At 47.0% G+C, this 13788-nt stretch overlaps 2 protein-coding genes across 3 annotated transcripts in view; one reads left to right on the forward strand and one right to left on the reverse strand.

Annotated features, from left to right (window-relative positions):
* PLXNC1 (plexin C1) overlaps positions 1–13788 on the forward strand; it is a 160477-nt gene that overhangs the window by 131084 nt on the left and 15605 nt on the right. For both annotated transcript variants that reach the window (XM_030939504.1, XM_010383921.2), the window contains exons 22-23: positions 977–1154; positions 3771–3874. In XM_030939504.1, coding sequence (XP_030795364.1) covers positions 977–1154; positions 3771–3874 — 282 coding nt within the window. The remainder of the gene's footprint in view (positions 1–976; positions 1155–3770; positions 3875–13788) is intronic.
* The window catches only part of CEP83 (centrosomal protein 83), a 192538-nt gene that overhangs the window by 17307 nt on the left and 161443 nt on the right, over positions 1–13788 (reverse strand). The gene's annotated exons all lie outside the window — the stretch shown is intronic.

The raw sequence follows: 13788 nt of genomic DNA on the forward strand, positions 1-13788 counted from the left end.
TGGGAGAATGTTAACTGACAAAACGTTAAGTAATAGTGCTGAAATGTAAAGTAATTAATGCAAGAATCATAGTATGGGGTGGGGATCTCAGTGCTTTAATGAGGCCTGGGGAAACCATCTGACTGAGGATGTTGAGAGTAGAGGAGTAGATGAGTATTCCTGTAATTAATGCTGCATAGTTAAAAAGTGACCTCTGTGGGCTGGGCACAGTGGCTCACACCTGTAATCCTAGCACTTTGGGAGGCTGAGGTGACCAGATCACAAGGTCAGGAGTTTGAGACCAGCCTGGCCAACATGGCGAAACCCCATCTCTACTGAAAAAATACAAAAATTAGCCAGGCGTGGTGGCATGTGCCTGTAATCCCAGCTACTTGGGAGGCTGAGGCCGGAGAATTGCTTGAACCCGGGAGGTGGAGGTTGCAGTGAGCCGAGATGGCACTATTGCACTCCAGCCTGGGTGACAGAGCAAGACTCCATCTCAAAAAAAAAAAAAAAAAAGCGATCTCTTTGATGTGGTCAATATGGGGACCTCATAACCTTTCCTGTCACCTAGAACTTCACTTCTGGGACTCTGTGGTCCTGTTAATAAAAAAGATAATCACCAATCTGCCTCATCTACTGTGGAACCCTTCCAATTCTTTTTTTCTTTTTCTTTTGAGGATGAAATTAGAAATCACCAAATTATCATTTTTAGACTATTTATATGTGTGTATATATATATATATATATTTTACTCTCAGATATATTTATTCAATGCTTGCTCTATAATGAGAGTTTTAACTTTCTGTTTTCCTTTCCATTATCCCTGAAAAGAATGGATTATGGAGAAAAGATGAAAGTAGTGTAATGCAATACAGTGTTTGCTAATGTGCCATCAGAGGTATTAGTGGGACTTGCCAAGGTTTGTGTCTTTTATGAAATGCCTTTCAGATTGCAATTATCTAATAGACTTGGAAATCTGTTTGTATTCTTGCAGGCATTAAACGTCGTCTTTGAAAAAATCCCGGAAAACGAGAGTGCAGATGTCTGTCGGAATATTTCAGTCAATGTTCTCGACTGTGACACCATAGGCCAAGCCAAAGAAAAGATTTTCCAAGCATTCTTAAGCAAAAATGGTTCTCCTTATGGACTTCAGCTTAATGAAATTGGTCTTGGTAAGGCAGTGCGGGAGCTATGTGGTCCCAGGCCCTGATGAGTCTCCCTCCCTGCCTGCCCTCCCTCCCTACCCCCACCAGCTTCCGTTCAGTGACACTTACACAGCCAGATTGTTCCTAGAGGGCATGTCTAGGGGCCAAGAGACTGCTTTGCTCTCTCATGGGCATCCTGATTCTTCGAAAGACGCACAGTTCTTAAAAGATGGCGGGGTTTGTTGTTGTTGTTTTTAAATATTACGTCTGTAAATCAGATTCATGAGATTGCAGACCCTGAGCCCGCACGGAATCACCTTGCATCACGAAGTACAGAAAGGTGTCAACACGGTGCCCTCTGCGTGTGTTGCATTTCACATTGGCATTTGATTTGTTTGTTGTGATACTGAGCGTGTCATTAGTGGGTGGCTCAGACTCTGGGTGTTAACTCCAGCCTGCTAGAAAGGTCATCTTCCTCTGCTAATCGCATCCTGTATTAAGTATATGCTCCGTCCTCCCCCAGTGTGCAGCAGCATCTGCTATGAATTCATTTTCGGGCTCTATTGGTATACTGCAAAGGAGAGCATATGCGTGAGCAAGCTAACAGGGCCCCACTTCACTCAAATGTTCATCAACATTTTAAAGTTGAGCTCCGTGCAGTCCTCCCAGGAGACTGTCGTGGGATTTTATAGCAAATAATGGGACAGAAATGAAGATTAAAATCATGGTGGTGACAGTGTAACGAGGTTCACCTCCCCTTGATATACAGTTATAGGCCTTGACTAAGCAGACAATTAAAATCCTCCCACTCGGCCCTCCCAGTCCAGCCCCCTGCTAAAAGGCCATTGAGAAAGCTTTGAGGCAGGGTCTTGGAAGTTTGAGACCATGCAAATGTGGGGCAACTTGGTGATCTGGCTTTAAAGAAAGTAGGGCTGCTAAGGCACCCCTCTTCTGCTTCCTTCCTTGGGTGACTGTTGAGCCGCTTGAGGACCATTTTAGCTCATTTGGTTAGATACAGGATCAAAGGGGGAGCCCCAGCCAGGAAACCATGACCCCGACCCCAGACCCCCAACTTCCTTGCCCTGAGCATACATCTTGCAAATGTGTGGCTCTCACTACAAAAGACATGGGCATACCCCGCCCAACAGTCTTGGTCCTGCCGCTCATGAGCAGGTAGTAGCATCCTTACTCTTTTCCTGAGTTTGGGTGTCCCTTGCCTCCTAAAGTAGGAAGGCAAGGAGCAGAGCAAACAGCCTGGGGACACAGCCTGTCCGCCGTGTCAGGGTTCTGCATGCCTGCTGATTTCCCAGACTACCTCCAGGGCTGATTTCTGAGGCAAAGCCATCAACTGTATTGAAATCCAACGCCAGGCTGGACGCGGTGGCTCATGCCTGTAATCCCAGCACTTTGAGAGGCCAAGGCAGACAGATCACCTGAAGTCAGGAGTTCAAGACCAGTCTGGCCAACATGGTGAAACCCCGTCTCTACTACAAATACAAAAATTAGCCAGGCATGGTGGTGCACACCTGTAGTCCTAGCTACTCGGGAGGCTGAGGCAGAAGAATTGCTCGAACCCGGGAGGCAGAGGTTGCAGTGAGCCTAGGTTGCGCCACTGTACTCCAGCCTAGGCAATGGAGGGAGACCCTGTCTCCAAAAAAAAAAAAAAAAAAAAGAAATCCAACACCAGAAGCAGCTATGCTTGGAGCTCTTACAGCAGAGGCTCAAAAACGCAGATGCCCAAAGGGGCAGAAAATACATAAGGGGTGTCAGCCACCTGGGACTACAGAAAGCAGTGGAGCTTGACTTAATGGGAAAGGACTCGCCATCCAAGGGGACAGTGCCATTTGCTTCAGTGATTGCCATGTGGACCGCAGATTGTGTTGTTAGACTGTTCGATTTTTTTTTTTTTAAAGAAATCAGATATCCAGTTTTTTATATGCAACTTAAAAACTTTAAAAAAAAAATTTATAGAGACGGGTCTCACTATGTTGGCTAGGCTGGTCTTGAACTCCTAGCCTCAATCCCCCTGCCTCAGCCTTCCAAAGTATTGGGATTACAGGCCTGAGCTGCTACATCCAGCCTATGTGCAATCTTTTAATCTTTAAATGTTGGCACTGAGTTGACACTAAAATAATAAACACCATGCAGGTTCCAAAAAAAGAAAAATCACATTTGTGCACCACATTTTGACCTAGGCATAGGTTGGCAGCCTTGGCCAGAGAGTCTGCACCCTGTGGTGCTGGGACGTTCGCACTGATGCCTCCCCCTCTACCCCAAACAGGAGCCTACAGAGATGGTTCGTATCATGCCTCTCTTTGTGAACGTGGGCACACAAGTGTGAGCATATACAGATTTGCTTCTGGAATTTTTGTTGAAGAGCTTAGTCCCTCATAGAATGCATTATTTTGTCTTCAGTGGCTTTACTTCCAGGCTTATCAGGGAAAAGGTGGTTTGAAACATCACAGCCCTAAACAAACAAACAAAAAAACAACAGAACTCAGAACTCAGGCTACTAGTCTGGCTGATACATCTCTACACCTTCAAACAAAGATTTACCACTTTATTCAAGTTTTAGTTATCCGTAAATTTGTGAAAGTGGTAGCATTTTAAAACTCTAAAAAGGAACAAAATGCTCTTTTTCAGAGCTTCAAGTGGGCACACGACAGAAAGAACTTCTGGACATCGACAGTTCCTCTGTGATTCTTGAAGATGGAATCACCAAGCTAAACACCATTGGCCACTATGAGGTAACAGCAAGACTTGACCCCCGTGTCTCCTTCCTCATCCCCAATCCTTGTCCCATGAACATTCTTTTAAAACATCTAGGACTCCCACCCATTTCCTGGAATAACTTGCAGATCAGTTGTGTCTGGGTTTGAAGTTTTCTTTTGTTGCTTGTGCAGACAAGCCCATGAAGGGCTCTCACAGTGTACTTGGTGTTCCCTTCTCAGAAGGCTATGATTTTCCTATCTCCTGAACTCTCTCCACCCGGAGGTTCAGCACGTGCCTAGGAAAGCCAGAGAAGAGTTATCCTTTAGCCTCCACTGGGTGCCAAGTGTGCTGATGCTAAACAAAGCCCTGGAAGTCCCAAGCTTCGCCTCCCTCCACAACATTCACAGTAGGCCTTGTAACCTTTTGTGTAGGTCCTTTCTTCCTGAAGAAGTTCTAAATTTCCTGTTTGTTTGCAATATTGAGCAATACTTCCTTTGGCCTCTTAACCCACATACTGGGTGAGTGCCGAGGGCGGTGAGGGGTGCACGTGACTTCTCAGAGATCTGAGTGCCAGAGAAACCTGCACATAATGAGAAAGGAGGCAGGGAAGGTTCCTGAACACACTGGGATACTGGGGTTCACTTGTTTAGCAGTATTATCTGAATCTTTGTTGAATATCCACCCTGTGAAAAGAGCTGGGGCTGCATGGGAGAGGAGCAAAGACCAGGTCCCTGCCCTCACAGAGCCTGCAGCCCTGGGGAAGGGGTGCAGAAAAGGAGGGAGAGACAAGTAAAGAGGCAACACCTTGTGTGTAACAGTGCTATGTGACTTGGAAAATCCAAGAGGCTTCCTGGAGGAGGTTAGGACTGAGCTGAGACCTAAACAATGAGGAGAATTTAGCCAGACTGAGCTAGGGTGCAGGTACATCCAGCAAGGAAGGGAGAGCATGCGTGTTAGACTAGCCAAAACTTGAGAGGGGCAATGGCGAGGGGGAAGGAGGGCAGTGACAGCTGATTATAGTCAGTGCTTATGAAGTACTTATACCACACCAGGTACTATTTCCAGCATGTCCCTGTAATGTAACTGCCCAATGGGTTCATCTTGCCCATTGCCTAGACAGAGCTTATTTATCAAGACAGGAATTGAGATAAAGTAATTCGGCTGTGTGGAAGATGGGAGTTTTATTATTACTCAAATCAGTCTCCCTGAGCGTTCAGGGATCAGAGTTTTTAAGGACAACTTGGTGGGTTGGGGGAAGCCAGTGAGCCAGGAGTGCTGACTGGTCAGGTCAGAGATGAAATCATAGGGAGTCAACGCTGTCTTCTTGTGCTGAGTCAGTTCCTGGGGTGGGGGCCACAAGATCAGATGAGCCAGTTTATTGATCTGGGTGTTACCAGCTGAGCCATCAAGAGCAGGTTCTGGGCCAGGCATGGTGGCCCACGCCTATAATCCCAGCACTTTGAGAGGCCAAGGTGGGCAGATCACTTGAGGTCAGGAGTTTGAGATAAGCCTGGCCAACATGGTAAAACCCTGTCTCTAAAATTACAAAAAATTAGCCGGGCATGGTGGTGCACGCCTGTAATCCCAGGTACTTGGGAGGCTGAGGCAGGAGAATTGTTGAACCTGGGAGGCGGAGGTTGCAGTGAGCTGAGAGGGTGCCGCGGCACTCCAGCCTGTGCGACAGAGCAAGCAAGACTCCATGTCAAAAAAAAAAAAAAAGCAGGGTCTGCAAAATATCTCAAGCACTGGTCTTAGGTTTTACAATAGTGATTTTATCCCCAGGAGCAATCTGGGGAGAGTCAGAATCTTATAGCCTCCAGCTGCATGATTCCTAAACCATAATCCCAATCTTGTGGCTAATTTGTTAGTCCTATGAAGGCAGTCTAATCCCCAGGCAAGGAGAAGGTTTTGGAAAAGGGCTGTCATTGTCTTTGTGTTAAACTATAAGTTCCTCCCAAAGTTCAGTCTACACCCAGGGATAAGCAAGGGCAGCTTGGAGGTTAGACGCAAGATGGAGTTGGTTAGGTCAAATCTCTTCACTGTCTTCTAACACATCTGCTTCACTGTCTTGTAACAGTGAACGGCATCTGAAAGGTGTTTTTCAGATGCCGTTCACTGTTCACCTTTCAGATGTCTTTCAACGTTATAGTCTTGCAATGGCGGTTTCAGTATTTCGCCCCATTCTATCCTATAACAGTCCTATGAGTCCTATTATTAACCCCACTTTATAGATGGGTACAGTGAGGCTCGGAGAGGTCTGGTAACAGCTAGTCAGTGGCAGGGCCAGATTCGGGCCTGGATAGTTGGCTGTAGGGTCTGTGGCTAAACCAGTCTGTGTTGCGGCCTCTTACAAGATGTAGGGGCAGGGAGGCAAGCAGGGAAGATGCAGATCACACAGGTGGGAGCAGCCTCTTCAAGAGTTCTGAGTCTTAGCCCAAGAACAGTGCGAAGCCATGGGAGGTCCTGAAGCAGGGAGGTTAGTGTTTCAGAAAATGATTGGGGCTGTGTGTGAGATGTAGATAGAAGGGGTGCAAACCTGGAAATAGGGAGCCCCATTAGAAGCTGTGGATTTCTGGTGGGGATTGGTGCTGTCCAGCAATAATGCAGTGGCTCTGGACAGACACAGACACACAAATGGAATCGGATGCTCAGGAGGACACCACAGTCACGTGGATGGTAGGGATAGTAGGACGAGGGTGCGTGGGGCCAAGGATGTCAGCTGGGGATGACTGTGCACATGCCTGGAGGCAGGTGCTTTCCTAGAGATGGAGAAGACAGGAGGAGCAGCAGCTTCCCAACACACTGGGAGAATAGGCACCCCCCGTTTTTCACAGCTGTACAGTCCCAGGGAGACAGGTCTGCACCAGGAAGGACCTAGGACTCTGCCAGGTTCTCCCCTCGCCCAGGAAGGAGAGAGACTCTTCCTGAGCAGAGCTTCTTAGACAATGGCCAGGGATAGAGAACACCCATCCTTGGGCTTTTTGGCTGAGTGGGTCACCCAGTTTGGAAGTGGTTATGTTGGGTGATGACTAAGGAGGTGCTGCCCCTGCAGCATTGCTAGAGGGAGTCTAGCAGAGAAAGTCGCAGGCTAGCAACCTGCCCCTGTGCTCACTCTCCTATAGCTCAGACTTGCCAACCCTGGAATCATCTTGCCAAGAGCAGTTGTTCTTAGCTTTTGGAAGTCATAAAACTCCCCAGGGAGTTTTCTAAAAGTGTGTATTTTTGGGCTCAGGAATAAGGGGCATCTTTGGCTGTGTTTGGAAAAACACAGACCCAGAGGGAAGGTAATGGCCAGGAGGAGGTCAGAGTCGAGGTGCTGCCCTGCTGGGTGGAAGTGCTTATCATGGCATCAGTTCAGGGTTCTAGACCTGCAGGCCAGCACCTCTCCCTGTGTCTGGGTGGCAGGCTTGTCTTGGCGAGTTTGGAGGGGACACGGCCTCCAAGGCCCTCCTCTGGTGCTGCTGACTGGAGTTCTTGGCTTGCTCAGCTGTGCCTCCCGCCAGGCCTCTCAGCATCCCTCAGCCACCGTGGGGCATGGGGTGGGCCGCAGAGGCAGGGGATGGGGCTACTCACTGCCATTAATAGGAGGAGGCAGGACAAGTCTCTCCAGCAGGGAGAATGAAGAACCAGCACAGCTGTCTGCAAAGCAAGGGGGAAAGCCTGTCAGGAGAGAGAGAACATCGGTCTTCACTGCAGACATCGGCCGTGCTAGACACCTATCTGCTTAAGGATGATAATGAAATTAATCCAGCCTGTAGTCACTTCCCGTCCAAATGATTTATTGGCCTCATACCCCAGTGTTGCTGCATGGTGGTAATAAATGACAGGCCTAGGACATGAGGGCTTAAAGGATTCTCCTTATGTTTAAAAAGCTAAGCCATAAGGCAAATAAACCAGAGAGCCTGAAGGAAATGGGAGGTCACTGGGCTCTGTGTTCTCTATGCCTGGACCACTTCAAAAGCCCCGTTTTTTAAAGCCTGCTTGGAGAAAATCATCCCCCACCACCCTCAGCCACCTACATCTATACTTGATTAAGCAGCGCCTCCGCAGACTCAAAATTTGGGAGTAATTTGACAGGGCTGGGCTGAAGTTTGCTTTTACCCTTTCGTTAAAGAAAAAATTTTCTCTTGAGCACTAGCATTTCCCTCCAAAGAGACAAGATGCTAATTATCAGTCTTATTCACTTACTAAAGTACCCTAGTTTGAGTCACTGTATGTGCTTAAAAGCAAAAAAAAAAAATTTTTTTTCATTTAAAAATAGGGTCTAATTCAGAGTTTTAAGTAAATCAGACTCTCCTCCCTCCAATTAGTCCAAATTAGTTTTCAAGTTAATCTGTAGTGACGGCCAGTTCCTCCTATCTAAACAAAGTCCCTGCTGTTGGAGAGCCAGCCTGTTTCTTCTTTCCTTGTCTGTCCTTAGGGCAAACACAGTGTAGCTGGTCTCCTCTGAATGATTTACTCTCAGCACATTTGAAGAACAGGTTTCTAGAGGGGATCTGAGGGCATGACAAAAATACAGCATCTCATGGACTAGATGCAGCCCCCAGAGCCCCACATTGCTGGCAGGGCCCTGTCACCTACTGGCTGACACCCTTGGCAACCCCCAGCACTGTGGAATTGCTTTCCGTGACGATAACCATGGCAGCCAGTGCCTGGCACTGCTCACGCGTATTAGCTCAATTAATGTCCACAAAAACCCTGGGAGGCAGGTGCTTTCCTTACTCCCATTTTCCATCTGATGAACACAGAGGAGGATGCATTTCTGCTCGTGTCATTCTGTCATGTGCAGACAAAGGGTTAAGCGTGTCTTCACACATGAAGCCAGAGGAGTCTTTCTCCCCTATAATTAAACCCTCCCAGCGCGCTTCCTTAACTGGATGTCATTCTGTGTGCGTTGACTATGAAGGGGACTGTGCTTTGGTCTGGTGCCAACAGGGTCTGGGGCACGTGCACCTGCATGTTCAGGGAGTGGGGCATGCTCGTCCCCTGTGACTGTGGCAGGGTGGTTTCTCTGGGGTCCAGCCTTCTTTATCTCACTCGCACCCTGCTGTGACCTTTGGCTGGGCCGAGTTATCGCACCTGCACCCTGCTGTGGAGTAGTGGCCAGCGTGCAGGACAGGCATTGGGCAGGAAGTTTTCTCTAAAGATCACACTTCTAGTTCTGAGCTGCAAGGTTTTGAGAGGCAGAAGAGTTGTTTAACTGCTGTCGTTAACAGATGTGTACTAATGCAGAAGTGGTCACTGCTAACAAATTTGTAATTCAAAAGATATTTAAAACTCATAGGAATGTCCCAAAGGGTCTGTTAAGTAAGGTCATCAATCCTTCTAGTCAAGTCCATCATCTGTGACACTAAAAGGGACTGGACAATCACTAAAGGTCTGCTGGAGTGTGAATGTCTTTAGATATTCATTTAACACGTATAATGCTTCTCGTGTGCTGGGCACTATTCTAGGGCTTTGACCAATAGCAGCTCTTTCCATCTTCTTTACCGCTCCATGAGGTGAATACTATCAGCGCCATTCTGAGGCCCAGGAAGGCTAAGAAACTTGGCCAGAGTCATAGAGCTCCTTCACTGATGCCTCAAGGCTGAAAGCAGATGAAATAAGCACTCTAGAAACTGGGGCTCTGCACAGGGCCTGAGGGATACCTTCCCCAAATCCAGGCTTTCAGCCCATGCTCCTAACCTCCGAGGCAGCCTGGCTAGAGAGCTGGGCCTGATTGAGGAGAAATCCTGGTAGTTACATTCTCTGATGTCCAATTCATAAAGGGTAACTTCTCTTAAAATCCCAGGGCGAATCTCATGTCTGTGAGTTTATCAAAATGCTTCCCTACTTCTACTTTAACCCTCTTTTTGGCCAGCAGTCTGTGAAGATGACAGTTACTTTCATCCAAAGGGAGGCCTCTCTCAGGCATCTGGGCTCTGACAACCCCAACCCAATGGGATCACTCGAGTCTTAAGTGTTCAGGGTGTCGCAGTTTCCCACACATTCTTTTTTTTTTTTTTTTTTTTTTTTTTTTTTTTTTTTTTTTTTTTTTTTTTTGAGGCAGAGTCTCGCTCTGTCGCCCGGGCTGGAGTGCAGTGGCCGGATCTCAGCTCACTGCAAGCTCCGCCTCCCGGGTTTACGCCATTCTCCTGCCTCAGCCTCCCGAGTAGCTGGGACTACAGGCGCCCGCCACCTCGCCCGGCTAGTTTTTGTATTTTTAGTAGAGACGGGGTTTCACCGTGTTAGCCAGGATGGTCTCGATCTCCTGACCTCGTGATCCGCCCGTCTCGGCCTCCCAAAGTGCTGGGATTACAGGCTTGAGCCACCGCGCCCGGCCTGTTTCCCACACATTCTTGGCGGCCCAACTCCCTCAGGAGGAAGACAGTCTCAGGGTTATCACTAATAGTCCGCAGAGGGAGCTGGCTAGTGGCCTGAAGGTTAATTTCAAGTAAACAAGAGAGAAGCAGGAGCCCTGTGGCATTTTCTCTGGTTTCCAGCATCCTGTAAGCCCTCCCCTGGGTGTCCAGAACTTTCTGTGTGATTTGACCAGCCTGTGGAGGACGTTCTGATGGCCGCTTCCAATGCACTGGTGAACCCCTGTGCTGAAGGACTCGGCAACGTTATCCCTCAAGCCCTGAGAAACAAGATTTTGTTTTCATCAGTTTCCAGCCTTGGGGCGTCAGTGAGAAGAGCTGAGGGAGAAGACGATATTGACGGAGGGAGAGCAGTCTTGGCGTGTGGCTGCTGGGACAGGATGTGGAATAGAATTCTGTTTTCACATAATATTGTTTCAGCAGAAAAGGTGATTTCAGGAATGAGAGATTTCAGTCAGACTTTCTGTGTGGTGATTTGATTATCATGTTTTTAGATTTTTTTCTTTAAATTATCACAATATTCGGAACGTATTCATAATTTTTTATAAAATGTATAGCTACAATGCTAGCATTTCTCTTAGGTGAAGCCATATGAAATTGCCAATAGGTGACCATATTTACCTACAAAAGTAGTAGTTTCATAAGGTTAAACATAAGTTCAACCTTACATTTCTAGAAAATCTCTTTTCATGGAATTCTAAGTTATGCCGTAAACATGGTATCTTATAAAGAAATCTTACCTTCACTTGCAAATGGTTTGGAAGATGTGTAGCTCCTGTTTTAGAAATGACTTTAAGTTGTTGATATGGGTCTGTTTCTCCCTGAGTGGTTACAACTCCTCATTCTAATGATGGGAAAGTCTACAGTCCATCTCTGACACTTCTAACGTGGGGTGGCCCCAATTCCCCTCCATTGATGATTGGAAGGGAATCGCCTGTTGTCACATCGAATCTTAGAACACTGTGAGACTGGAAGGAATTTAATTTGAAATTGCCGTGCGTACCAGTTCTGCTCTGGGCTGGAAAAACAATCCTGCTGCAGATCCAGCTAGTGACATTAATCTTTCTTTGATTTAATTTGGTTTTCATCCCTAAAGTAGGGGCCCAGAGGATGCTCCCTGCCTCACAGGACTAGGGGACGATTAATGAGTCACTCTTAGAAGAGCATTTGGAGCTCCTCAGATGGAACAAACGGCATCATCTTTTTAACACTCTGCATTCCAGGGCACTTTTCAAAAAGGCATTTCTGTCCTTACCTCAGCAGCAGCTGACTTGTGCTAAAAAGAAAACGGAAACCTTTCCCCCACAAACATCTGTAAATAAACTATTTTTCTGTCTTTATAATCGTGTTAAAGTGTCACATGGGGGAAATGTTCCAGCTCTAGAGCAGCTGTGAAAGTTAGAAATGCACACACACACACACACACAACTCATCCACTAATAAAATGCTTCTACACTTGCTCTTGGGAGATAATTTCAGAGTAAAATTTCCTTGGTACAAGCTGTGTCTATGCTATCTTAATGCCTGAGCACAGCACCAGCAGCGGCCTGTTGCCAGCTCTTGAAGAGACATTTGAACTTTTGGCAGCGCTCCTTATCAGAAGGCCCATCCGCGGTGTTTGTGATTATAGAGTAAGGGTGCTCGCTTTTGGCAAAACAAAGCGTCTGACAGTAGTGAAGTATTGGCTCAACACTCAATGGGAGACATTTGGGATTCATTCTTTGACAATTACCCAGAATGAATCACCAGCTTCCTTTTATAAAAGGATATTTATTGGCTTAGAAACAGAGCATATCCAGCTCTTCGTGGGGAGGAATTTTGTAACTATGTTTAAAGCTTCTCATAAACTCAGTGTCTGAGTATTGCTAAGGGGGTGCCTGCATAGAGCATTTGCTTTAATTGCATCAAATATGGAGGAGAATTGAAAAATCAGCCAGCAAACAATAGCTAAAGGGTACAAGGAGAGGATGCTCGGTAGTAGAAGCAGAGTCGAAGAGCTCAGTAAGAGTTAAGAATCTCTGCTGGAGACACTTTGCAGAGGTCTGATGGCCCCAGCTGGCCCCTGCCTAGTGCTGCCCCCACCCCACCACCAAGATATCATGCACACCAGCAGTTGGAGGCCTCTGGACTAAACTTAGCGGCTGGCTGGACACAGCTGGCTGGACAGCTGTGTCTGAGGGCCTCTTGAGGGCTGGCTCTTGCTCTGTGTTCCTCCCTATGGGTGCAACCTGAAGGAGATTAGGTTTTAATCCTTTGGTGCTTGCTAGGCGGGCTTGTACATTGCGATAACCAGTGTGCATCAGGCCAGAAGAGAAATTCTAGGTTTCCACTCTTTCCAAACTCGGAAGGCCAGGTCCAAATTAATATTAGAATTGAGAACAGCTTTGGAGCTTCAGAGTGGAGGGAAAAGTCACTTAGCTGATAAGGTTCAGAAGTGACAGGGTCAGTCCTCCAGAATGAAGGGGATTTGTGGATCTCTGACCCACCTCCTTCTTGCCACCCCTTTGTCTTGTAATTTTGTGAATGAGCCCCTCCTCCCACAGAGCCAGGCCTGCCCCTAGCATCTTGGCATCTTTGTCCCCCTCTGCCCAAAGGGCACTTCCTCGCCTGGGGATTTGCGAGTGCCCATCAGGGTGTAGGGGAGGGGCACTGTAGAGCCACTTGACCCTGGTCTCCATGGTCCCAAAAGGTCTCAGGTGAGAACGCTCGACTTTAACTCCAAAAGAAGCAATATATACAGGGGACTTTCTTTGTTAAATGTATACATTTAAAATCTGTGGCAATTCTTATCAGTTCTATTGAAGCATAATTTTTGAGACAGGGTCTTGCTCTGTTGCCCAGGCTGGAGTGCAGTGGCACAGTCATGGCTCACTGTAGCCTTGATCTCCCAGGCTCAAGCCATCCTCCTGCCTTAGCTGGGACTACAGGCATGTGCCACAATGTTCAGCATTGTTTTGTTTGTTTTGGTGGGGAGAGATGGAGATCTGAGTTCCCCAGGCTGGTCTTGAACTCCTAGGATCAAGCAATCCTACTGCCTTGGCCTCCCAAAGTGCTGGGATTACAGTCATGAACCACTGTGTCCAGCCAAAATATAATTTATATTACCATAAAACTCATTTGTTTAAAGTATACAATGCAGTGGTTTCAGGTATACTTATAGAATTGAGCAGCCATTGCCACAATCTAATTTGAGAACATTTTCATCGCTCCCGAAGAATCCTTGAATTCATTAGCAGTCATTCCTTATTTCACCCACCCCTGCTTTAGCCAACCAGTAATCTACAATCTATCTATATAGATTTGCCCGTTTTGGACATTTCATATATTCTTGTTTTTTGTTTTAGATTCGTGGGTACATGTGCAGGTTTGCTACAAGGGTATATTGCATGATGCTGAGGTGTGGGCTTCTATTGATCCCATCACCCAGACAGTGAACATGGTACCCAAGAGGAAGTTTTCCAGCCCTTGCCCCTACCCCCTTCCCACTTTTAGAATCCCTCGTGTCTACTGCTCCCATCTTTATAGACATTTCATATAAATAGGACCATACAATATGTGGTCTTTTGTGACTGGCTTCTTAGCATGTTTTT

Source organism: Rhinopithecus roxellana, chromosome 10 (assembly GCF_007565055.1).
Source record: "Rhinopithecus roxellana isolate Shanxi Qingling chromosome 10, ASM756505v1, whole genome shotgun sequence".
Classification (NCBI taxonomy): domain Eukaryota; kingdom Metazoa; phylum Chordata; class Mammalia; order Primates; family Cercopithecidae; genus Rhinopithecus; species Rhinopithecus roxellana.